The 24645-nt window shown below is 34.0% G+C and overlaps 1 protein-coding gene across 1 annotated transcript in view; it reads left to right on the top strand.

Annotated features, from left to right (window-relative positions):
• The window catches only part of Dnajc13 (DnaJ (Hsp40) homolog, subfamily C, member 13), a gene marked incomplete in the record, with an annotated part of 131018 nt that overhangs the window by 61769 nt on the left and 44604 nt on the right, over window positions 1-24645 (top strand). The window contains 17 exon segments of the mRNA XM_005406836.2: window positions 933-1008; window positions 1218-1313; window positions 2270-2413; window positions 5361-5375; window positions 5919-6001; window positions 7554-7707; window positions 10177-10280; window positions 10368-10527; window positions 11626-11688; window positions 13090-13191; window positions 14954-15058; window positions 16080-16282; window positions 17306-17390; window positions 21339-21493; window positions 21978-22023; window positions 22367-22521; window positions 23755-23956. Coding sequence (XP_005406893.1) covers window positions 933-1008; window positions 1218-1313; window positions 2270-2413; window positions 5361-5375; window positions 5919-6001; window positions 7554-7707; window positions 10177-10280; window positions 10368-10527; window positions 11626-11688; window positions 13090-13191; window positions 14954-15058; window positions 16080-16282; window positions 17306-17390; window positions 21339-21493; window positions 21978-22023; window positions 22367-22521; window positions 23755-23956 — 1948 coding nt within the window.

Genomic DNA, 24645 nt, shown 5'->3' with positions numbered 1-24645 from the left:
GATTATTTGCTGTCTTACTCCATTAAACCCACAGGCTACTAGATGTTTGCTTGATATGGTTGTCTTTGTTATAGTTAATCAGTTAAATTCCCTACTGTGATCAGTTATTCTGTTTACTGAAAACATTTTAATTTGGAGAAAGCAGAGTACAATTTGAGTTTTGCTACTAAGCTTTATTCTTTGAGAGTATGACATGTATAAATCTGTAGGTAGTTGTTTGGTTATTTCCCTTATGGCCACTCTTAACAGCAAATGTTCAAAGTTCACCAAAGTCTAAAACAGTCAGTGGTAAGATGGGGTTCCTGCTGCTGAGGAGCTTTCAGTGTAGGAGGTAGTATTGTCAGGGGGTTAAGAGTAATGATTAACCCACAGATTCAAAATGGATCTTAGATTTTCACTTTAAACCAAAATATGCTTTTAGCTTTTAAGTGGAATGAGTAGAGTAATTTGCTATAAGTGCTTTCTGGTTTTTGTCTGTACTCCAGAACTGAAAATATTTTTACCTCTGACCTTGTCCAGAAAGATTTTCTTAGAATATATAGTTGTTGAATTTTGTGTTCAGAATTCCACATAATGCCAGAATATTATTGTTACACAAACTAATTGTATTATCAAATCCAATTTTTTTTAATAACATTTTTGCTTTCTTTAAATGTATAGGAAAAGATCTACTCATTCCTGTTCTGGTCCACTGCAAATTAGTGCAGCTATCAGAAAAGCACTTCAATTTGGAGAAAATTTCAAAATTTTAATATTTGAATTATTATCACAAAACCTTTCCCCATTAAAATACAAATGTTTAGTAATTTTTAACATCAGAGTTTTTTTTTTACTGTAGCCATATTTCTTATATGATATTTTGTTCTTAAAAATTCCTTTCTGTTCTAGCTGAGATAAAGCAGCAAACCTTTCTCAACGTCTGCTTTTTTCAGACAGCTAAGTAGACATTTAGTGGGACTCTGGACAGCTGATAATGCAACTGCAACAAACTTGTTGAAGCGCATTTTGGTAAGTTGAGAAACTGGAAAGATTTTGTATTCTTATCTAATACAATTTAATCATGTTATTTATACTGTTAAAGATGCTTTTTGTTTGGTTGTTACTAGAAAGGTATTTATGGAAAGACTTACATAGGATGAATATTACCCTTGATGGCTGAAATTTCTTTTGTTCAGTTGTTTTGAGAATGGATTTTGTGTTTTGTTTGTTGTTTTTAGCCACCAGGCTTGTTGGCGTACTTGGACAGCTCAGATCCAGTTCCTGAGAAAGATGCTGATCGGATGCATGTTAGAGATAATGTGAAAATAGCAATGGTAAATATGATTGTCCTAATTGACTTTGCGGGATTAAGAGAACTGTTACAGACTCTTTTCTGTAAAACTCAAAATTTAGAAATAAATCAAGAACTCACTGCCTTGAATAGTAATACTTTATTATCATTATTATCAGTAGTATTTTGGCGGTACTGGGGATTAAACATAGGCTTTCACACCAAGCCACATCCCTATCTGTTTTTTAAATTTTTATTTTGAAATAGGGTCTTGCTAAGTTACCTGAGTTGGGCTTAAAATTCTGTTCTTCAGCCTCAGCCTCCCAGAGTGCTGGGATTACAGGCTTGTGCCACTTGCCTGATTTATTAGTAGTTTTGTTGAAGTTCACATCCCATAAAGGTCACCTGTTTTAAATATGCAGTTCATTAATTTGTAGTATTTTTAGAGTTGGTGACTATCACCACAATCTAATTTATAAATATTGCTGGTTTATTTTGTTTTATTTAACTTAATATGTCGGCACATTTGGGAGTGGATTTCTTATTTTAAATCTCAGGTGTGTTACGTATTTTACACGTAACTTGATATTGGTTGAAAAGAAATACATACTAAGTTTTATGTTAATTATTAGAATTGGCCTATTCCTGAGAAAATTACTTAAATATCTTTCATGATACACTTTTATAATTATTTCATGTATGTATTCTTTTTCTGTCATGTTTTGTTCTCTTTTGTCTGGAGCCGTCTCCCAGTTATACCTTGCCAACCCACCCCCCCTCTCCCTACCCCCCCAGCCCCCCCGAAAGAAATCACTTGGAAACCTTAGTAAAACAGGTAACATTTCTAACAGATTTTATTGTGGAAGTTTTCAGTTTGTTCTCTGAACCCTAATATCCCAATATTGATTTTACCTTTTGAAATAGATAATGTGACTCAGTGTACAGTTTTCATATATCTTTTAAATAGGTTATGTGATGGATTTCAACATTATTTTACAGGACCAGTATGGAAAATTTAATAAAGTTCCAGAGTGGCAAAGACTAGCTGGGAAAGCTGCTAAAGAAGTTGAAAAATTTGCCAAGGAAAAAGTGGATCTTATGTTGATGCACTGGAGGGATAGGATGGGCATTGCTCAAAAGGAGGTAACAATAAAATTTGCCTCCAACCTTATAGCATTTCTGTGTCCTCAGTCTGACTGTAGTAGCTGCTGTTTACAGAGATGATATTGAGGTATTTCTGACTGAATGCCTGAAGCTTAAAGATTAATGTCATCTAATTCTGATTCATATTTTTATATATATTTTTCTTCATAGTTTTAGGATTTAATGATTAGGATTTTAGATAGGTATTAATATAGAATTACTCTTAAATTTTCTTCCTTTAATTCCAGTTTCTTTTTTTTTTAAATGCTTTTTCTCCGGTACCGGGAACTGAACTCATGACCTTGCGCTTGCCAGGCAGGCGCTTTTGCCGCTGAGCTAAATCCCCAGCCCCCCTTTAATTCCAGTTTCCATATTTTTCTTATTTTCATGTATTTACTACTTCCCTTCTTTTTCTGGATTTTGTTTTGTACTTATAAAAGTAACATGCCCCTCTTGCTCAGGTTTTTTTTTTTTTCTTTCTCAGAATTAAACAAGTATTTTAGAGATGTCACATTTTTATTAAATTTATTTTGTGATTTAAATTTTGTAATATTAGTTCCTTAAATCAAGTTCTGCTCTAAAATGGTTTAGTCTTATTCTTCATTGTGTAGTATGCTAGAGAACTTAGTTCAGTAATGCACATTCATCCGTCACATTTTTTGCAGTAGTTAAAAATGAAAACACTTGTACATGATAGGTTAATGGTCACTTGTGTGATGCATGCAATATAAAGAATCACTAGACAGGCTTTCAAGTGACTAGAATAAAGAGAATACTGAACTTTGAATTGGTTAATCAGCATCTGAGCCTGGTTCCATCACTTACTAACCCAAGTTACAGGTTTTCAGAACTTCTTTTCTAAAATCAGAATAATAGTGCCACCCTTCTCAAATAATATTTATTTGATGGGCAAGCGGTATAATTATAAAAGCACTGTATACCTCTTTGATCATGACAACATTGCAATTGTTCAATATAACATTTGAACAACTGAAAAATTTGTAGATATGAAATGAATGATTTTTTCAGTTATTAAAACATATAAGTGTCTGGATTCAAGTAGTTAAACCTTTTTCTAATGTAACAGTTGCTTCAAGCTATTGAATATAATTGTCATACTGCAAGTAAATTTTAGTATCAGATTTCACATGTAACATTCATCAAGCATAAGCTTAAACATAAAGCTGTTTAGCCAGAAGTAGGAATATCTGTTACTTTTCTTTTTTTATTATTGTGGTGCTAGAAATTGAACCCAGGGCCTTGTGCATGCTAGGCAAGTGTTCTACCACTGAGCTCCATCCCTGTTCCAGCATATCTGTTACTTAAAGACAAGTCAGAGAAAAATAATGTATTTTTAATATAAAAATGTTTTATTGGTATGTTGGCACTGCTTGCGTATGGAGGGTTACTTAAAATTTTGAGCAATGGTAGTGATATGCTGTCAAGAAGCTTCTTGGTATCATCAGTTGATTATCATGTGTCTAGGTACTGTTTTTAACAATAATTTGTTTAGGAAACTGTCTTAGTTACTTTTCTCTGGTTGTTGAGACAAAATGCCTTACACACAAAGTTAAAGGAGAAAAAGTTTATTTAGCTCACTGTTTGTAGAGGTTTCAGTCTATAATGGGCTGGCTCCAATGCTGGGTAGCACATAGCAGAAAGGCAACAGTTCATGGCTTCAGAAGACAGTACAAACAACAAGAAAGGAGCAAGACAGGTGTCTTTCTGTCCCTTCTACTGTATCTACCGGGATTAGGGCAGTGCCAGTCCAATCAGTGGACTGATCTGGCAGTCACCTACCCTTAGTTCCAGCATTGCACTACAAACCAGTTACACACTCTGCATTCAGCCATCTCCAAAAAAAGCTTGTTTCCCCTCCCCGCCCATGACCACATGAGGCTTTAGGGGTTGTCTAGACACAAACCATAACAGAAACCATGAGTAATTTTGTAACTACTAATACAAACAGTCTGCTATCAGAATATGGAACAGTCACGTGCTTTAATCTGAAAACTAACCATTGTCAGGATTAACTGGCTAGTCTTGAAGTGAGCTGCATTTCTGATGTGATCAGAATGTTTATGAAGTCAGTTTATGAAGTCATTTATAGCAGATGATCTATGTTGGATTAATACAATAGTTCTTATTAGTTTAGTATGACACTTACCTTCTATCTCTAATTCAGTGCACTCAGTTTATGGATAGTTATTCTTTTTCTGTATGGCCTTTCCATTATCATGATTCTAGACTGGTAGCCTTTGTCCTAAGGGGAAAAAACTGAAGAAAGTACTTCGTAATGAGTTTTAAAGAGATTTGTTGTGAAAACCAAACTTTGAATTTTTTGTATGGTTTATTCCAGTCACCTTGTGTTAATTTCTGTGATAGTACACAGAATTAAAATTTGTGGAAAACATTTCCTATTATAACCAATAGGTTTTATATTTCAAATCACATTTCCTTTTTCAAATTTGCTACCCATTTTGTCTATATTCTTTGTAATCTAGTCTATTTTCTTTATTCCTATAACTTGCCACTTTAATGACCTTTATGTTTTAATATATACTGCTTTATACTTTTGTTTCTGTCTCATTGAGAATTAAAATTCTCATGTCTCAAATATCTACAGTTCCACTTGGAGTAGAGATTCTTTACCTCTAGTCCATGTATGGACTTCAGGGAATCTGAAATCTTCTCTGGTTGCAAACCTTGCATGTGTGCCTATCTCTAGAAAAGGGGCCCTAGCTGTGCTGAATTCTTAAATGATTTATGACTGCCTCAAATTTGGATCTTAGGCTTAGAGAAGCAAGTGGGCCTTTTCTGTCATAAAGATGATTTATACAGATAACATTTTTGTGGGATTTGTGTAATAGATGTAGGTTAGCTCACTTGGATTCATACTCTTTTCTTTAAAAATTTTTTATTTTTTCCCTTTTACAATAAAATTCAGGACAGAAACAATATGGTGAGTTTTAAGTCCCTGCTACATGTGTGAAATGTGTTAAATTGGCATGTGGAATCATCTTTGATATTCTTTGTTTAAAAAAGTCTCACTTCCCATGTGTCTGAATGTAAATGCTTATTTCTTCTCTATTAGCTATTTCAATTCTAATTGCTCCTCGTGGTTTGGTGGCAGTCAGATAACGTGTAATCTCTTGCATTTATTGTTTTTTCATGTATTTATATTAACTGCATGTAAATGTTTGAAGCAAGTTACTGTTTTTGACTGTCGCAAGTTTTACTAGTGATCATTATAAATTTTACAAGTTACTATATTATAACAGTAACTTTAGGTTATTTGATCAACACTATAGAAATATATGCTGGAAAATCAGTGATGTATTTTAAAATCCTATATTCATATTTTATGGATTTTGTTTTGTTAGTATTGTTTCTGTCAAAATTTCATGGCGGTAACCTTCCTCATCATTTTATGCTATAAAATGATGATCTTCTGACTGAGACTATTTAATGGCCTTAGGTTGAGCACCAATTTTTTTTTTTCCAGAATGTAAGTCAAAAGCCAGTAGTTCTTCGAAAGAGAAGACAAAGAATAAAAATTGAAGCAAATTGGGATCTCTTCTATTATAGGTAAACTTTAGACCTCTTTTCTTACATAGCTATGTTTGATTATGCCATTAGAGGAATCATGTTTTCCTTCTCTGGGGACAGTGCTTCATGCTACAGGTATTTTTATGGTGTCAAGTATAAGTTATATAACTGTTAAGACTGGTTTGATTAACTATGCTTCCAATCCGGGTATGGTCATGCACTTCGGTAATCTCAGCACTCAAGAGATTGAGGCAGGAGACTCACCATGAGTTTGAGGCCAGCCTGGGCTACATTCACAGTGAGTTCAACACCAGCCTGAATTACAGAGCATGAGCCTATCTCAAAAAATAAATATAATGAATAAATACACTTCCATAAAATTAAGGCCTTTTATAGTGTGTTGTCTGATGAGCTAAAATTAAAAGTTGTAAGGCTTAGACATGATTACTTAAAATATTTATATTATGGCTGAGAAATAATTGCATACTTTAAGCTGTTTTGGGAAATGGAGACTTAAAAGAGGTGGATGATAAAAACATAAGGAGACTTGTGAAAAATAAGTTAACCTCAAACACTTTATCAGCCTTTCAAACAAGGTAACTCCCTTCATCCCCCACCCCCCCAATATGTACACAGAAGGATATTGATATCAACATTTTTGGAGGTTGCAAAATTTCTTCAAGGTAACTCACAGCACCGTGTCTGGAAGTTGACATATTCATTATTCCTTGGCTAGTGAAGGAAAATATGTGCTTTGAAAACTTCCACCACTACTTTTAGAGAATGTAGTCTGTGTATGCTATATCCTCAGTTACATGCTTTGGATTTTTTCCTTAGGAATCCCTCAGTTTTCCCCCAACTTCCTTGGAACTCTGAAATGTGATGTTCTAGGAGGATTACCAAACTGATATTAAGCCAGGGTGAAGCCTACCCATCCTCAGTTTAGACTCTGGCCCAGATTTATTATAATAATTGTTATTCCAAGAGTGCAAGAAGATACTTTGAAAATGTTCAGTCATAATGTAACCTTTTATAGTATTGTATTGGGTAGTCCTTAAAGTTCAAACATAAAATGTTGCTCATCCCATATCCCTCACAGCCAAAAGTCTGAAAGCTCTAATCCCCAACCTGAAATTCGATAGCTAAAAATGGAATTTTTTTTTTTTTGGTACCGGGAATCCAACTCATGATCTCGCACTTGTCAAACAGGTGCTGTGCCACTGAGCTATGTCCCTAGCCCCTCGAATTATTGTTTAACTCACATTATATTAGCACATAACTAAAATTATGAGATATTTCAGTTCAGAGTTTGAAATTCACACAGCTTTTATAATGTTTATAATCATTTTTTCTCAACCTTTTATTATGAAAACTTTAAAACAGAGAGAAAAGGTGGAAAAATTTTAAAGTGAATACCTATGTATTTATTATGGAAATGGTCCATTAACATTTTACTACATTTGCTTTACATGTTTCATTTTCTTACAAAGTTTAATAATTCCGCAGGTTCCTTGCTTATTGTAAAATGTATTTATAGATGCTTTTAAGTGTTTATTGTTTCCTACTCTTTTCTGATTATATGTATGTGTAGGTTTAGTCAAGACCATGCTAGATCGAACCTTATTTGGAATTTCAAAACACGAGAAGAACTGAAAGATACTCTTGAATCAGAAATGAGAACTTTTAATATTGATAGAGAGCTTGGTAGTGCTAATGTGATTTCCTGGAATCATCATGAATTTGAGGTAAAGTTTAGTTTTTATGATATATTAATCTTAAGAAATGAAGCATATACTATTTTGGGAGGTTTTTTTTTATATTTGTATAACTTGTATCTTTAATGTCGTGGAAGAAATACTAGAAAACTTAAATCTTTCTTTGAGATAAAAATATTAATGTTAAATAGCTCAGCTTTATAGCTAAGAATCATGTAGAAGTTTTAATATATTTGATGCTGTACATTACAGATCTGTTCTTCGCACCACCACCCTTGCAGGACATTTATATTCTTCATTGAAATAGATTTTTGCCATGCTCATTAATACCTTTTTTCATTAATTTTTTTGTGGTAATTTGATTCTGTAATTTTACTGTTTTGGTGGCCTTTTAAAATGCTTAGCGAATAACAAGGAAAACAGGAAACATTCATAGTAGGTAACTTTTGTGTCTATAATTAAAGTATATATATTATATGTATATATATGTAGTCATGTGTGGCATAGTGATGTTTTTGGTTAACCAAGGACTGTGTTCATAGTAATCGTATAATGTATTATGGCCTAGTGTTGTTGAAGCTGTCTTACTTTGTGTTATGTATGCTTTAATACACAAGGTTAAAATCTCCCAATACTGCTTTTCTCTGAATGTATCCTCATCATTAAGTGGCATGACTGTATATAATTTAAACTATTACAACAGGTGTAAATTTGAAAATGTTAGTGTCCTTAAACCAGCTGTGTTTCTAAAGCATTTAATAATTCCCTCTTCCTTGAAGAAGCTTTTTTACTTCAGTTTTGGGAGTCTGTTCTCCTAGATGTTCTTCTTTATTATCTACTCCTTCTCAGTCATCTTTCTTCATTTCCCCTTACCTTGCTGACCACTAACTGTTGGCTGGCTCCAAAGGATTGGTTTGTGGACTTCTCATTTATATTCATTGCCTCAGTAATCTCATCAGTTTTCCTGACTTTAAATGTTTTTTGCTGATGGATTCCCAGTTTTTGTCTCTGGCTTAGACTGTCTTTCTTAGAGTGGGTACTTGGATCCTATAATTGGATGTATGAGCTATAATAATTATGTAGAACTTTTCTCTAGAATTGTGTTCTTGTTCTTCCCCTAAACTACCTTCTTACTTTCTAGTCAAAAGCCTTGAAATCATCATTTATACTCCAAATCCAGTTTATCAACAAGTTCTACTCAGTGGCCTTCAGAATTTATCCAGAACCAATCCTCTGACCGTTGGGCAGTATCACTGCTTCCTCCCTATACTGTTAGCGTAGCAGCAGGGTGATCCTGGTTTTTAGGAGGTAGGTCATATCATTTCTCTGCTTACAGCCCTTGGTGGTCTTAAGGCTTCCCATGTCTCTCAGTGAAAGTGTGAGTTCTTGAAATGTCTTACAAGGCCGGGTCTGTGTAACCGCTTTGCCCCCAGTGCCAAGCGTTGTCCTTTGATCTCATCTCTTACTTTGCTTCCTCTGTCACTCTCTTGTAGCTAAACTGCTCCCCTGAAATCACCAAGTGTTCTTGCCTCGAGGTCTTTCTGCTTCATCTGCCTTCTGCCTACGTTAGCCTACACCCTCCCAAACACTTTTATGCTTTATTTTTATTTCCTTCAGGACTTTTTTTAAAATGGCATCATATGATGGACCTTCCCCGGCATCTGATGGGCTTTCCCTGGTAAAAATGGAGGCTCTTTTATAAAGCCATATATATCACATGTGTTCTCTCTCCCTATCCAATTTTCCTGCTTTCTTTCACTCCATAGCTAAATCTTCAGTGCCTAGAATAGTGCCTGGTACATAGTGTGTGCTTAATCAATAGGAGTTTAATGAATTGAATGCTCAGGATTTACATAACCAAAGTGAAAGAGATTAAATATTTACACATGTATTTTATGTAGCTTATATATTTGCAGATCAGTTGTTTCAGGCTTTAGAATAAGAATTTTAAATAATCAGGTCAGGGAATTGCATTTTACAAGTGCCTGTAAATAGTTCCTTGAGAAGAGCATCCTGAGTACAAGGTTCGTGGTGCTGCTTAAATCCTAAGTGTGGACTTCTCCCTCCTTATCACCTGATACACAGGGAAGGCACCTTACAAAAATATAGTGTGCTTAATGTGTAGTTTTAAGTCTTGGCCCATCTGCAAGTGGTAGAGCTGGGGGTGCCCATAGGAACCTTTGTGTGCTTCTCAGACTGTGCCTCAGGACCATCTTCTCCGCTTGGTGATGGCAAACCCAGGAGGGGATGAGGCAGATTTCATTGATTCCATGTAGTGTTGTGACGAGTTTTATTAGCAAGTTTTATAATCATGAAATAAATGTGTGTGCCTCCAACTCAGTTTCACTGAAGTAGTAAGCCATGTTAGTAATAATAAATTACCAGTTATTTTTATAAATGATTAACTTTGAACAGAAATAATTATGAGAAATGATTATGTGGAGATTGCCAAAAGTCTCTTGTAAATTAAAATAATATAATTTGTTTGAATTAATAAAGGTTAAATATGAGTGCTTGGCAGAGGAAATCAAAATAGGAGACTATTACCTGAGATTACTGTTGGAGGAAGATGAGAATGAAGAAAGTGGATCAATTAAGAGATCGTGAGCAATTTTTAATATGCTGTTACATTAATTTTTACTGTTGGTTTCATGGTTACTTCTGTCACTGAACTTTGTTTTTTAATCTAGGTATGAGTTTTTCAATGAGCTGTACCATCGCTTCCTGCTCACTCCAAAAGTAAACATGAAGTGTTTATGTTTACAAGCCCTTGCTATTGTTTATGGCAGATGTCATGAAGAAATAGGACCTTTTACAGATACAAGATACATCATTGGCATGTTAGAAAGGGTAAGTATATCACTTAGGAGACAGCTAATGATAGTGTCATTGGGGTAAGAGTTAAATTTTCAAAACTAAATTTAAATTGGCATGATTTATACTTACTTAAATCTAAGTTGATTGAATAAGAAAATGATTAATGGGTTAATAGTTGTCTATGTCAGTCCATTTTTTTCAATTGATGTTTTTGTATAGCTTTAGTGACCTCTTTGCCTGTCTTTGAATTTAAATATAGATGAATGAGAAAGGTATATAAAAAAATAGTGACTGTGACAGTTTCATGTACCTTTGTTTTTCCATTTTAGAAAATTATAAATATGCTAGTACAGTAAATTTAAAGGTATGGAAATAGTAAATCTTTAAAGAATTACAGTACATTAATAATGAAAACGAAATTTAACACTTGAGCATGGTGGGGTGCATTTGTTCATTTTTATAGCACATTTGAGTAGTAGCTATTTATTGGAAAGTATGTACTTCATTCTTTCATTTGTGTTTACATTCCTGCTTTTTTGAGTCATTTTACCAATTTTTCAAATAGCCATCTCTATACCTTTATAGTTGTCTAATTATGAGTTATGCTTTGTAAATTAGAAAACTGAGTCCTAATAAAGTCACAAAGCATATCTGAAAAGTAACATAACCAGGACAGAAATCCTTATTGTTTGCTATTAAGCCAAATTGGCATTGTTGAATTTTAATTTGCTCTTATTTCAGTGAACTGGAGGACTACGGCATAGCATTTATATTTTAAACAGATACATTTTTCCTTCTTTATGTTCATTGCAATGTCATTTATGTTAAAGATGTTTTACCAATTCTTTAAAGTTTTACTTTAGGAATGTAAGTTATTTTAACTTTTAGATATCTCCTTAAAACCATACATTAATCTGTTTCATGACTTTTAAAAGTCTCTAAAACTTAGAGAAATTAATTTATGTAAATTTTGAGAATGTAATAGTTGGCAAACACATCTCAACTTCTTTTTAATGTTTAAAAGATGGCATTATTTCTTAAGAGGTATTGGTTGATTTTGTGAAGTGGTGAGGTAAAGTCTTAATATGTGTTTTTATTCACTTTGGACTAAATTGCTACTTATTTCAATAGTGCACAGATAAACTTGAACGAGATAGATTGATCCTCTTCCTAAACAAGTTGATCCTTAATAAGGTACAGTATTTTTGCAAAAGTATGTTAGCATTTCCAAATCATATGAGTATATAAAGATAAATACCACAGTTTGGATGTGAGCTAATTATCCAGAGATGATTCTTTTGTTTTTTTAGATAAGAAAACTATGAGTACTTTAAACTTCAGAAAGGAAAAGTTTTTGCCAATATTTCTTGAATATTCTGTCCTAATATTACAGGTGCCATATAAACTAATGGTAATCAAATTCTGAATGGAGGATAAGGAAGGATAGTGTCATTAGCTGACTTTTCTTTAGGAAGAAAAAACTTTTAGGATTAAATTTTAAGAAAAATAAATAGCTGATATAAAATGGAAAGCTTTTCGTTTCTTAGCATACATTTTGATGGTAGAAAGTCATTTGGGGATAAAAAATGAAGAGGCACCTAACTTTGTGGTTTCTTTTTTTTTTTGGTTTTTCTCCGGTACCGGGAACCGAACTCACGACCTTGCTCTTGCCAGGCAGGTGCTTTGCCGCTGAGCTAAATCCCCAGGCCCCTGTGGTTTCTATTTGAAGACATTTCAGTAGATTCATGCTAGTTTCTAACAAGAGGAATTTGTAGTTGTAATATATAACATTAATACATAATTGTATGGTGTTGAAGTTTAGGCAGATTTTTATTTCTTAACATTTTGATACTAATACCAGTTTGCCTTTTTTTAGTCTCACTTTTAGTAATACAAATATTGCAAAATGAATTTAGTAATTGCATTTTAAAATGTAATTATTTTTAATTGCATTTTAAAATGTAATTATTTTAAATTACATTTTAAATTAAATTTTAAAATGTAATCACTAAATCCTAGAAAATTGTAAATTAGTCTGTTCCCAACATCTAAGAATTTTTTTAAGTTTTAAAAAATAAATTGGAATATTTTTAAAACTTTTAAAATATCAGGGTTTATTTCTGATTACAGAATAACCTGTATATCAACAACAGTAGCAACATAATGGCAGGGTAATTGTAGAATCTGAGCTTATTATTTCAGTTTTTAGTAATTTTTTGTGAGGGGTTTTTTTTTGCTCAGAACATATTAAGTAGAAATTCTTATGCAATATATTTATAATATAGTTCTGCCCCCCTTTTTTTTTTTTTTTTTTGGTTTTTTGGTTTTTCTCTAGTACTGGGGACCGAACTCACGACCTTGCGCTTGCCAGGCAGGTGCTTTTGCCGCTGAGCTAAATCCCCAGCCCCTAGTTCTGCCTTTTTAATCCATCTAAATTGGTATTCCTTGTAAACAGAAGTTCTGAAAATTAAAAAGTAATGCTAGTGTGTCAGTCATTTCCAAAGCAATTTCAAATGTTCTGTTGGAATCTTTTAAGTAGTATTGTTAATGGAAGAGAAACGTTTTATTTTATGTAAAAATGTTTTCCTCTTTCAGAAAAATGTTAAGGATCTCATGGATTCAAATGGAATTAGAATCCTTGTGGACTTGCTTACCCTTGCACATCTCCACGTGAGCCGAGCTACAGTACCATTGCAAGTATGTGCTTGTCTAGGGCTTACAAGCCTAACATTTTTAAAATACAATTTTAGGGTCAAAAAAATCAGAAATCTAAAAATACGATAACATGCATTGTCCATAAAGTATTTCTCCAGTAATTGTAGTAGTGCTAATACCTTGGAGATTATTTCACACCGAAGAAGTGAAATCACTATGACAACAATCCAGAATGGATAATGATCCAGTTCTGTTTTTTCCAGTTATATCTATTGTCATTTAAAATGACTACATTGCTTATTTTGAGGCAGTGTGATATAAACTTAGCTCATTTGAATATTTTGAGTTATTTATATTTGTGTAATTTCTTGATGCAAGGAGATGTATCATGTTTTTGATGTATCGTGTTTCTTGATGCAAGGAGATGTATCATATCATTTTTGTCTTAGCTGTGATTAAAGGTGCTTTTTGAATACTTACAATGTGTCATTTTCTGATACCAGGTATACATAATGGTAATCGTAATACTTGTTATATGTCTTTATATCAGGTACTGTTCTGTTATACTTTTATTACCCAAACAGCTCTACTAGGTGATTGTCATCATTTTCCCATTTTGCAGTGAGGAAACCTAGGAACAGAGAGGCTAAGGTTGAGTATCTTGCTAAAGTGACAGAGCCGCAGTTAAATCCCAGAAGTCTTACATTCTTAACCAGTTGCTATATTTAGGAGCCTGACTGAAAGCTGATAGTCACCGGGTTATTTAGAAATCATGTTGTTATAAAGTACTCTGATTATATGAAAGTTCTGTTCTCATTAAATATTAATACAGAAAATTATAAAAATGATCTGTACTGTTAAGAGAGATGATTACAACAAATCTAGTTTATACATCTTAATTGGCTTTATATGCATTCCTGGAATTGAATAACAGACAGTACTAAAAATGGTTCAGAACTCTCTGCCATACCATGTAGGTAGCTTATATGAATATCCAAAGAAAAGGAAATGACATGTAGAAAATGGAAATAAGGTATGGAGATGGCTCACTTGGTTGCTGCTTGTATCTTGAACATGTTTGAATAGTTGGCTGGCTATAGTTGACTGAAGCTATGATTGATGAAACTCAACTACTTGTTAGAGTGAGTTACAGTGTGTTTACACATCGTTAGGTCACAGTTCACTAAGTATGGAGAAACCTTTATGCAAAACCTAAAATTGTACATGGAAGCAGCTTTAGGCTAAATGTACTTCAGCTTAACAGTGGTATAGATTCTTAATTAGGCTTAAAAATTTTTAGAGCCACAAAAATGTTTTGCTAGCATTTTAAGCCTTTGGTATCAGATGCTTATTGAAATTCTTAGTTGGATTGAGTTTTTTTTTTTTGTATTTCGGATTGAGTTTTATTTCCCCCCAAAAACTTCAGCATTTTGAACATTAAGGCTTCAGGTTAATGGTCTTATTTATTCATTTAAGTAGCTATTTAAGTATTTTGTATTCTTTCTTACTAAAATTTTGGTGTCCTGAGACATTATTAGTAATCATAGGAAGTACAGGTATTTTGAATTTAGCTTAAATTACTGAGTAAATTCAGGAAACCATGTAGGTACTTCAAATGCTTTTTAATAAGGAAGGAGCTTTTTTTGACTGTTAAACATCTAACCCTTAACTCTTAAAATAAGGTCACTTAAAATTTCAGGTGAATTCCTAAAGGCATTTAAACCCCCCACTTTAGTAATATATAATTTTGTTTCATGACATCTGCTTTTATGACTGCTGCCTTCAAAAATAACTAAAACCTTAGAGCAATGTAATTGAAGCTGCTCCAGACATGAAGAGAGAGAGTGAAAAAGAGTGGTACTTTGGCAATGCAGACAAGGAAAGGAGCGGCCCATATGGATTTCATGAGGTATGTGCACTGGAGAAACTTTTAATGAGCATCGTTTCTTACAGCATCCTGTTTAGCATTCATAGAGATCTATAGTGTCTTAAAACTGACTTGCATTACTAAACATCAACTGCAAAGGGCCTTATGACCCCAGGGCCTTATGGCTCCATTTCCATATGAAGGACAGCTTGCACTTCAGAAGAACCACACATGCATACAAAATTATGTCTTCAAACCTTGTGTACACCTGCCAAGTGCAAGGTTCTGAGTTTGATTCCTGGTACCAAATAAATAAAGTAATAAATCAAGTAATAAAGTTGTGGAACGATGAGGCAATAGATTACAAGTTTGATCCCAGCTTGGCAGCTTAGCAAGGCTGTCTCAATGTAAAAAAAATAAAAAAGGGCTGGGATGCAGTTCAATTGAAGATTCTGGGTTCAAGCCCCAGTATCATCCCTCCCCCTACCCAAAAAGAGCTATTGTTGTGGTGATAACGCTCAGGGTTGTATATGAACTTATATATATATATATGTAAAATCATTGTCTTAATAATTACGTCAAACTGATGCTTCCATATGATACGAACAAATACATTTTAATATGTGCTCATTGAATAGTGCCTTTCAGTCCAAGAATGAAGGGCAACTCTCTTCTTCATCTGTAAAATTTGATCCTATTCTCTTATCCTCAGCTTTTTACGCTAGGAATTTGGCCAGGGATAGTTTTGTGGTGGACCAAGCCTTTTCGAAAGACTGTCAACACAAATTTCGTTGCTTTTGTTTGTGTTTTTCTTTCTTTCCTCTTTCTTTATTTTGAGGCAGAGTCCTATTAAATTGCCCAGGCTAAACTTGAACTTGGGATCCTCCTAACTCAGCCCCAGGATTTACTTTAGTGAATTTACATGTTTTTTTCATAGTATATTACTGTATTAGTATTTCATAGGGTATTATTTCATATGTATTTACTCTGATACAGAAAACATTAGCAGATTTTCCATTTTATTTTGTCTCTTTTGTAATAACAATTCATTCTATCAATTAAGATGCAGGAATTGTGGACCAAAGGAATGTTAAATGCAAAAACCAGATGCTGGGCTCAAGGCATGGATGGATGGCGACCACTTCAGGCGATACCTCAGCTTAAGTGGTGCCTGTTAGCCAGTGGACAGGCTGTACTGAATGAAACTGACCTTGCTACCCTTATATTGAACATGTTGATCACAATGTGTGGATATTTTCCAAGCAGGTAAAATGTGATCAATGTTTTCATGGTTAACAGGGTACTCTATCTTGTTCTTCCTGTCTGTGTGGATACTTCCTCAGTAATGTGGGATTGTGCTGGCCGTTTAAAACAAAGATGTCCTGTTTGAAGCCTTAGGGAGTATTGGTTTGGCTTTCAAGACTTTTTGGAAACAGATATAAATAATAATTTGCAAATTGTTGAGAAGCAGCCTTTTCTGGGAAATTTCAGGTAATAATACAAAATTCAGACCTACTAGCTACACTCTAGGCTTAGTAGTTTTGGAGTAGTAAAGTACAGTCCATCGTCAGTGCTGTGTGCCAGGCTCTGATATGCTCAGGCGGTCACTCCTTTTATGAAGGCAATTCTAGGCCCACTTCTTGCCCACTTGGCTGGTGAGGGTGGTGAGAGTTTGTTCTCCTGCCACTGTCATAACTATGACCCTTGCATGGAACTTCTCAGTTACAATAAAAGTTACATATACATCATTTTGTTTTATTGCTATACAAAAGATACTTTTTAATGGAAATTATTGAAAAGTAGGTTAGGTATTTTATAGCAGGTTGTCCATGGTTCCAGTTCTCTTTAAAAATCAGATTAAGTACAAAACCAAACATTTAGCATTTAGGAAGAATATAGCATTAAAAGTAAGGCTGTACTTGAAAAATACTGACCATAGTTAAATAAAGGTTTAAATTTATGTGACAAAGTTTGATATACCCTTTGGGGGGACTGTCCTCTGACAGTGTGTTGGACAACACAAAGTTTAATCAAATAGTAAACAAGAGTCTTTGGCTCTTCTAGGGAACTGTTTTTCAAGGAAATCTTATGGAAGGAAATGAAGTCATATTAAGCAGCCAAATAGATTTAAACCAAAGTACCTAATCATGTTCCCAGCTGTATGAGAGCTTAGTCTTCATTAACAAAAAAGTAAGGTAACCTGCTTCATGCCTAGTAGAATGTCATATGCTCTGAACATACAAATTTCAATTAATATATTAAATGTTGACCTTAGAAAATATTTTCTAGGGATCAAGATAATGCCATCATTCGGCCTTTACCCAGAGTAAAAAGACTACTATCAGACAGTACTTGCCTTCCCCACATTATTCAGGTAAGTTATTTCTGTTACCAAACTAAGAACAAGATTTTAAGAATGATTTCCTCTCACTTAATTTTCTTGCAAGTTCCCATCTTTATCAGGTCCATTCTATTTTCAAAAAGCCTGAACTCTGATTTACTTTTATTTCACTCTTAATAGAGTTGGTATTCTGAATATACTATGGAATATTGTATAGAGGAACCTAAAAATGGTAAGTCCCCAGATTTTGGCAAAGGGCTTTATTATCTTAAAAATCACACCATTCTAATACCCGACAGAGAATTTAGTCTAGTTTATGCTATAGTTTGGTGTTAGGGCTGGTGGGAAGCACACCAACAGGCCATGGGTGTGGAGATGGCAGTTTATATTTTAACATATAATCAGTCAGTCGTAGCACTGTTACCAGCATAGGGCCCAGATTTTGACTGTTCTCAGTTGCCTGATTGACTTAGCAACTGACTTAAAGGCATTACTGTGTAGCTTTGAATAATGTAGGATAAATTAAAAGTTTCTTTTCTTTCCTTTACATTATTCTGCTATCTTAAAATTTAGTTATCTAAAACCCAGATTTGCATAAATCCAAATCATTGAGGTCCCAGAAATTTCAGGTAAATGTTTCCCTCATGGCTATTGATTACTCTATTGTCAGGTTTAATTTTTTTTTTTTTTTTTTTAAATATAGTATGTGTTTGCAATACATGATAAGTACATTTCATTGTGGGGAATTGGCATGTACACATAGTGCATTTGATCTTTTTTACTTACCCTTCTTCACCCCTTCCTCCTGTCTCCCTCAAATCTAATGTTTTGACATTAATTACACATACCTTGACTTTTAAGTCCCATCCATGCTAGTAATTTGTGTGGTTTGTACCTGTCATTTGTACTTTGGTGTCAAAAGAGAGGAGAGTAACTCAGTTTATATATTTTTATATTTGTGTATTGTACGTACCTAGGTCACTAATGAAAAAGACTCTTGTCTTTTGCAAAAAGACAAGAATGCAGTTATTGCTTCCCCTTCCCCCAACTTTTGTTTTTTAAGCATACTGACATTTTAAAATTTTCTGTTGTAGACAGACCCTTAAGCAAAAGAATACAGTAAGCCAGTCACCCCATCCAGAGACCATAAGACTGTCTATGTGAAGTGGTACAAAGAAGAGTTTGTTTTCTGTATTAAGCCCTTAACATGGAGATAAAATACCATGCCAAGAAAACCAGTAGCTCTCAAATTTTTTTCCAAGATTTATGAAACTGAAAGAAAAAAGGAATTGTAATGACAGAAAAGAGAAACTGAAAAACTTTTAAAGAAATGTGATTATGTGTTTTAATTAACCAAAAATGTTTAGAAATATCTTACCAGAGTGACTGGAGAGAAGAATTTTATCGATCACCTTTTTAAATAGCAGATACCTCCTATCTTTTTAATAGTGAGTTCAAAAATTTTTTAGATGTTTCATTTTACATTTTCTGTACTCTAGGAGACTATAATCTTTCTGAAACACAGGTGGGTATTATAATTTTGAGGAATAGTATTTCCATTGGCTAGAAGGGGATTTGTGTTATTTCATTAGACTTTAGTAGCATTTATAACTATCTAATACAGCTTCAGAATTTTTTCAGTGGTCTAAGATACAGAGTGAATGTGCTAGGTTTTCTGATATAGTGATAACTTGAAATACTTTTTCTTTTTTTTTTTGCCTCATTTATTTCCATAATACTAATTTTCTTTTTCTTTTTGAGACAGGGTCTTGCTGTGTAGTCCAGGTTAGCATTGAACTCACTGTGTAGCCCAGGCTGGCCTAGAACTCTCCTGCCTCAGCTTCCCGAGTTCTGGGATTACAGGCCTGTAATCCACACTCAGTTCATAATATCAGATCTTGAACTGTAGTTGCCCTAATGCTGGGGAAAATCTTAGGTGACTGTTTCTCCATTTTTCCTTTGTAAAATATATCAAAATATGACACACTTAAATACCTTATGGAACAGATAAGATACAGAAGCACAGAGTTAGTTACTTAAAAGGTATTTAGTTCATTTTACATGAGTCCCAGAATTTTGATCCTAGTTATGAGCCAGTACTTACATTTTTATATTATTATTACTGTTAATTGTACTGGTAGAATTTGACCAAAAATTAGAGATTTTTTTTCATGGGTTTTTTTTTTTTGTTGTTGTTGTTGTTGTTTTTGTTTTGAGACAGGGTTTCACGCTGGCCTTGACCTCACTTTGTAGCTCAGGCTGGCCTTGAACTTGCAACAATCCTCTTGCCTCAGCCTCCCAAGTGCTAGGATTACAGGCATGTGCCAGCACCTGCAGCCAATTAGGGATTCTTTGGAGGCAAGTATTTAAAGAAAATTGAAATACCACACTTACTGAATTTGATAGATATATTTGTTTATCAGATGTTCATTCATAGCAGTTCTATGTGGTTATTGGCCCAGATCCATGACAGTGGTCTCAGATTTTCCCTTTAATATTTCTGTCTCATATTTCTAAAGGCCACATCCTTTGGTATTTTCTGGTAGCAGAAGTACTAACTGGTGCTTCTGGTATTAGTTGAGTCTCTTACCCTGCTCCTTTCTTTTTAATTAGTACGTTATTGTAGTATATAATGGGTACATTTGTTGTGGGGAATCTTAATTCTTTTTAGGTTCCCTTCCTGTCCCTTCTCTCTCTCCTGTCTCCATCTCTTTATCCCCCTGTAATTTGAGAATAAGCATGTGTGGCTGATTTATTTCACTTAAGACAGTGTCAAGGTACATCTGTTTTTCTACAAATCACTGAAGTTTATCCTTTATAGTAGAGTAGTACTCCATTGTATATGAATATCATTTTCTCTATCAATTCATCTGTTGATGGACATACAGGCTGCTTCCAAGATTTAACTCTTATGAGTGGTATTGCTGTAAGCATAGGTATGCATGTAACACTGTAATATGATGTCTTTAACACTTTTGGGAAGATACCTAGGAGAATAGCTGGATTGAATAGACTTCTTATTTTTAGTTTTTTGAGGACTCTCCATACTGATTTTCATAGTGGTTGTTCTGCTTTACATTCCCACCAACAATGTAGGAGGGTTCCTTTTGCCCCACAGCCTCATCACCATTTATTTAATTTCTTGATGATACCTACTCTTTCTAAGATAGAACCTCAGTGTTGTTTTATTTTGCATTTTTCTGATGACCAGAGATGTTAAACATTTTTTCATGTATGTATTGGCCATTTATATCACTTGTTCTGAAAAATGTCTGTTAATTTCAGTTTTGCATTCTTTGATTGGATGTTTTATTTTGGGGGGAAGTCTATTTTTATTTCTTATATATTGTAGATATTAGTCCTCTGAGGTGTAGCTGGTAAAACTTTTTTTCCATTCTGTAGATTGTCTCTTCACTCTGTTGGTTGTTTCCTTTACTCTGCAGAAACTTTTTAATTTGATAGGATTATATTTGTTGATTCTTAATGTTACCTCTTGCCTTTAAGTTGCACTTTGCGACCTACTTTTTAATGCCATTCCACTAATACCTGATTATTACTTTGCTTTTTTGAGTTTTCAAGGAGTCTTTATGTGATTTTTCATGTCAGTGCAGCTGAACTGAAGCTAACTCAATAGGTAGCTAGATTTTTGTTTTGTCAATAATGGAAAAGCCCATTTAGGAAGATTTCCAAATAGCCATCTTAGCCACAACATCGTGACAAAACTACCATCAGATATATTTTGGCTTTTTCTAAGTATATGTTAATAAATTCTCAATTGATATTTTATTGTTACTATTAAGTATTACAGAATGAATCATTTTTCAAATCTCTTTTGAATGTGATAAACAAGCTTACAGAATCTCACAGATTTTTATAATTTATATAAGAAGGTAACCTCAGCACATAAAATATGTAAACCTAAAACGAATGATTTGTAAGCTTTTAATAATTAACCAAAACGTTTTACTCCCTTTTTTTTAGCTCCTGCTGACGTTTGACCCTATCCTTGTTGAGAAAGTTGCTATTTTATTATATCATATCATGCAAGATAACCCGCAGTTACCTCGTCTGTATCTGAGTGGAGCGTTTTTCTTTATCATGATGTACACAGGCTCCAATGTGCTTCCTGTTGCTCGGTAATAACTTTAAAGGATAATCAGCCTAAAATATTTATTTGAATTACACATGAGCAGATTTATTGAGTTTTATGACTATATCATTGCTTTTATTTAATTTTTCATTATAAAAATTTCCTAAAGACTGTCTTAACATTTTGGACAGTAGAACAGGGAGAAGATTGCTCAGAATTATACCACTTTACCATATCTAAGAATCTTATCATGTAGCATTTTCATATGTGTTTACCAACATGTAAACATGTAACATGTAGTTTTACTTTTTGCTTTTTTTATAAAAAATTGAGTAATTTTTCATATTGTTACGTGGTTTATTATATATTTTAAAAATCTTTCTAGAACATGTATGTTGTTGCCTTAATCAGAATTTAATCTGAGAATACCATTTATAAGTTGCCTTTTTAATTTTATTTAGTCTTTAGAAATAGGTCACTGAAACAAGATCAGTTCCTGTATCTGACAGGTAATTTATTTTTCTTTCTAGGTTCTTGAAATACACACATACCAAACAGGCTTTTAAGTCAGAGGAGGTAAGTCCGATTAATCCTCTGAATATTTGACACTCAGACAGCTGTCTTAGCACTGTACAGTTTCCTGAGCTGTGTGTGTTGATGTAGATAATAGCACTTGAGGTCAGGCATTGTTACTTACTTATGTTACCTTGCCCATAGAAAGCTTAAGTTGAATTTTTAAATGGAAAATAAATGTCCAATTGTGAGTTATACCCTGATACCTCTGTGATAAGTTGTATGAAGCACTGTGTTCTACTTGTGCGCCTTTTGTAAAATATTCTCTAAACATAATGCATTTATCAGAAAAGTGAAAGATAATTTTAGTATTTCTGACTACATTTGATTTGGTTTTGTTTTAAAGACAAAAGGACAAGATATATTTCAAAGAAGTATACTTGGGCACATCTTACCTGAAGCAATGGTTTGTTACCTAGAAAATTATGAACCTGAGAAGTTTTCTGAGATTTTTCTAGGAGAATTTGATACCCCCGAAGCAATCTGGAGCAGTGAAATGAGGTAAATAACCATTTGAAAGTATTTTGTGCTAGAACCTTCGCTGCTTGCCATCTGGTTTGGCTTTTATTGAATACAAATGTTTTTGTTAGTACCCTCATCTAAAGTGACAGTAGTTTCCAGATCGAGTGATGGGTTTTGACAAAGCCTTGAGCTTTTCCGTATTCAACATGATCTGACAAAATTGCCTTAATAGAACTCTAGGCCAAGTACCACTAGTGCTTCTTAAATCCATTTATAGAACTGATAAGACTTTGGGAGGTGAACTAATATTTTGTAGGGAATATATAGGGAAAAAATCAAGACACATGTCTTGGGTATTTGGAAATAGGACTACACTCCACTAATTCAAAATTGTGCCCACAAATAGCAGATCAGACTAGGTATTTCGAAAATACTTTTACCTAACCAGCACACTTTAACCTTTACTAGAAGGTTTGCCTTCTTATAGCCTGTGGAAACACAGAAAAAGGAGGGGCCCAAAAAGCAGATGGTAATAACCAGCCGGGTTCTGTCCAGGAAAGTCTTGGCAGCTCGTAAGTCCAGCTTCAAGGTAGTTTGTTTGGGTAGAAGCTATCAGTTGTGTTAGCTGGTTGGCATTTGATTTTCTGAGTCAGTTATTCTCCTCATGCCGACCTCACACCCTCTGGTTACCGTTGGACTTCCGGGGGTGGGTTCACCTGTACACTGTCGTTTACTGGCTACCAGTTTTTCATTACAGTAACTATTTGGGAATATAAGTAGATTGGCAACAGTTTTTGTGTATAATATTTCTCTTCTGAAATTTTTTGAATCACCGTCTAAAGGCTGTATCACTGTGTACTAACCAAATCAAGTATCTGCTTACTGGGAGCCAGGTCCCAGCTATTGTAAATTACCTAAAATAAATACCATATATACCGTGTAATGAGATTTTTTTGAAATAATAGCAAATTTGAGTTCCATGGCTATCAGTTGACTTCGGGTGATTTTTTTTTTTTTCCATAGGAAGGACAGAATGTATCAGTCTTTTTTTCTTAGAGCTTCCTTACAGATAAATATTATAGATAAGTTTATTTTCATTGAATATTTTTATACAGTGATACTACCATTAGTAGCGTACTTTGAAACTCTCATCTTAAGCCAGTAATTGAGTTATCCTAAGGAAAATCTGTGTAGTTATCTTGCATGATTAACTATTTTAACATTCTGTAGAATAATTCCTTCGGAATGCTTAAATGGTTTCTGTAATTGTAGGCGCCTCATGATAGAGAAGATTGCTGCCCATCTTGCTGATTTCACACCTCGTCTTCAGAGTAATACAAGAGCACTTTATCAATATTGTCCCATCCCAGTTATCAACTATCCACAGTTAGAAAATGAACTATTTTGTAATATTTATTACCTCAAACAACTCTGTGATACACTTCGGTTTCCAGATTGGCCAATTAAAGACCCGGTAAGTTAGCCTACTTCGTGCCTTCTTAAGTTTTAAAAACAGCCTCTAGGGCTGTTTTCCTCCTATGGTAAAAACCGTGATGCTTCCATAAGTATTCCCTCTACATAAGCGCAGGATAACTGAGTGCAGTGTAATATATATGGCTAATTCTCTAACTGAAAGGTAATTTTTAGAGGGAGTATTAACAACTTTACAATCTTGGTATTTTGTGATAAAGATGAAACATTTCATTGCATACATATAACAGTTCCATACATATGGCATATATAACATTCCATACATAACATGTAACAGCTTGGCACAGCTTATTTTTATAGCAGATTAATTAAGATGAAGAGTATTAGAAGTAGACAGTCTGAGAAAGAGCTTCCACTTGGCCATTAATAGCTCTATTTAACATTTATTGCATTGTCTGAGTTCTCTAACCCTCAGTTCTTATCTCTAAAATAGTGGTAATAGTAATAGAGCCAACTGGCTCTGGCTCTGGTTGTGAGTATTCCTAGCACACATGAAAAGCATTAACTGCTCACATGTATAACAGTATGTGCTGTCTGCTTGTCCATGGTATCCTTTGGACCCCTCTTACCTGAACCTTTGGATACATAGCCTGGAATAAAGTAGGCCTAGATGCCCATGTTGTTCTGTTCCTATAGCAGAGGTTGTATCATTATCATTACCAAAGGCTTTAT

This window comes from Chinchilla lanigera, unplaced genomic scaffold (assembly GCF_000276665.1).
Source record: "Chinchilla lanigera isolate Chin_1 unplaced genomic scaffold, ChiLan1.0 scaffold00100, whole genome shotgun sequence".
Classification (NCBI taxonomy): Eukaryota; Metazoa; Chordata; class Mammalia; order Rodentia; family Chinchillidae; genus Chinchilla; species Chinchilla lanigera.
This window is presented reverse-complemented; position numbering and strand designations above follow the sequence as displayed.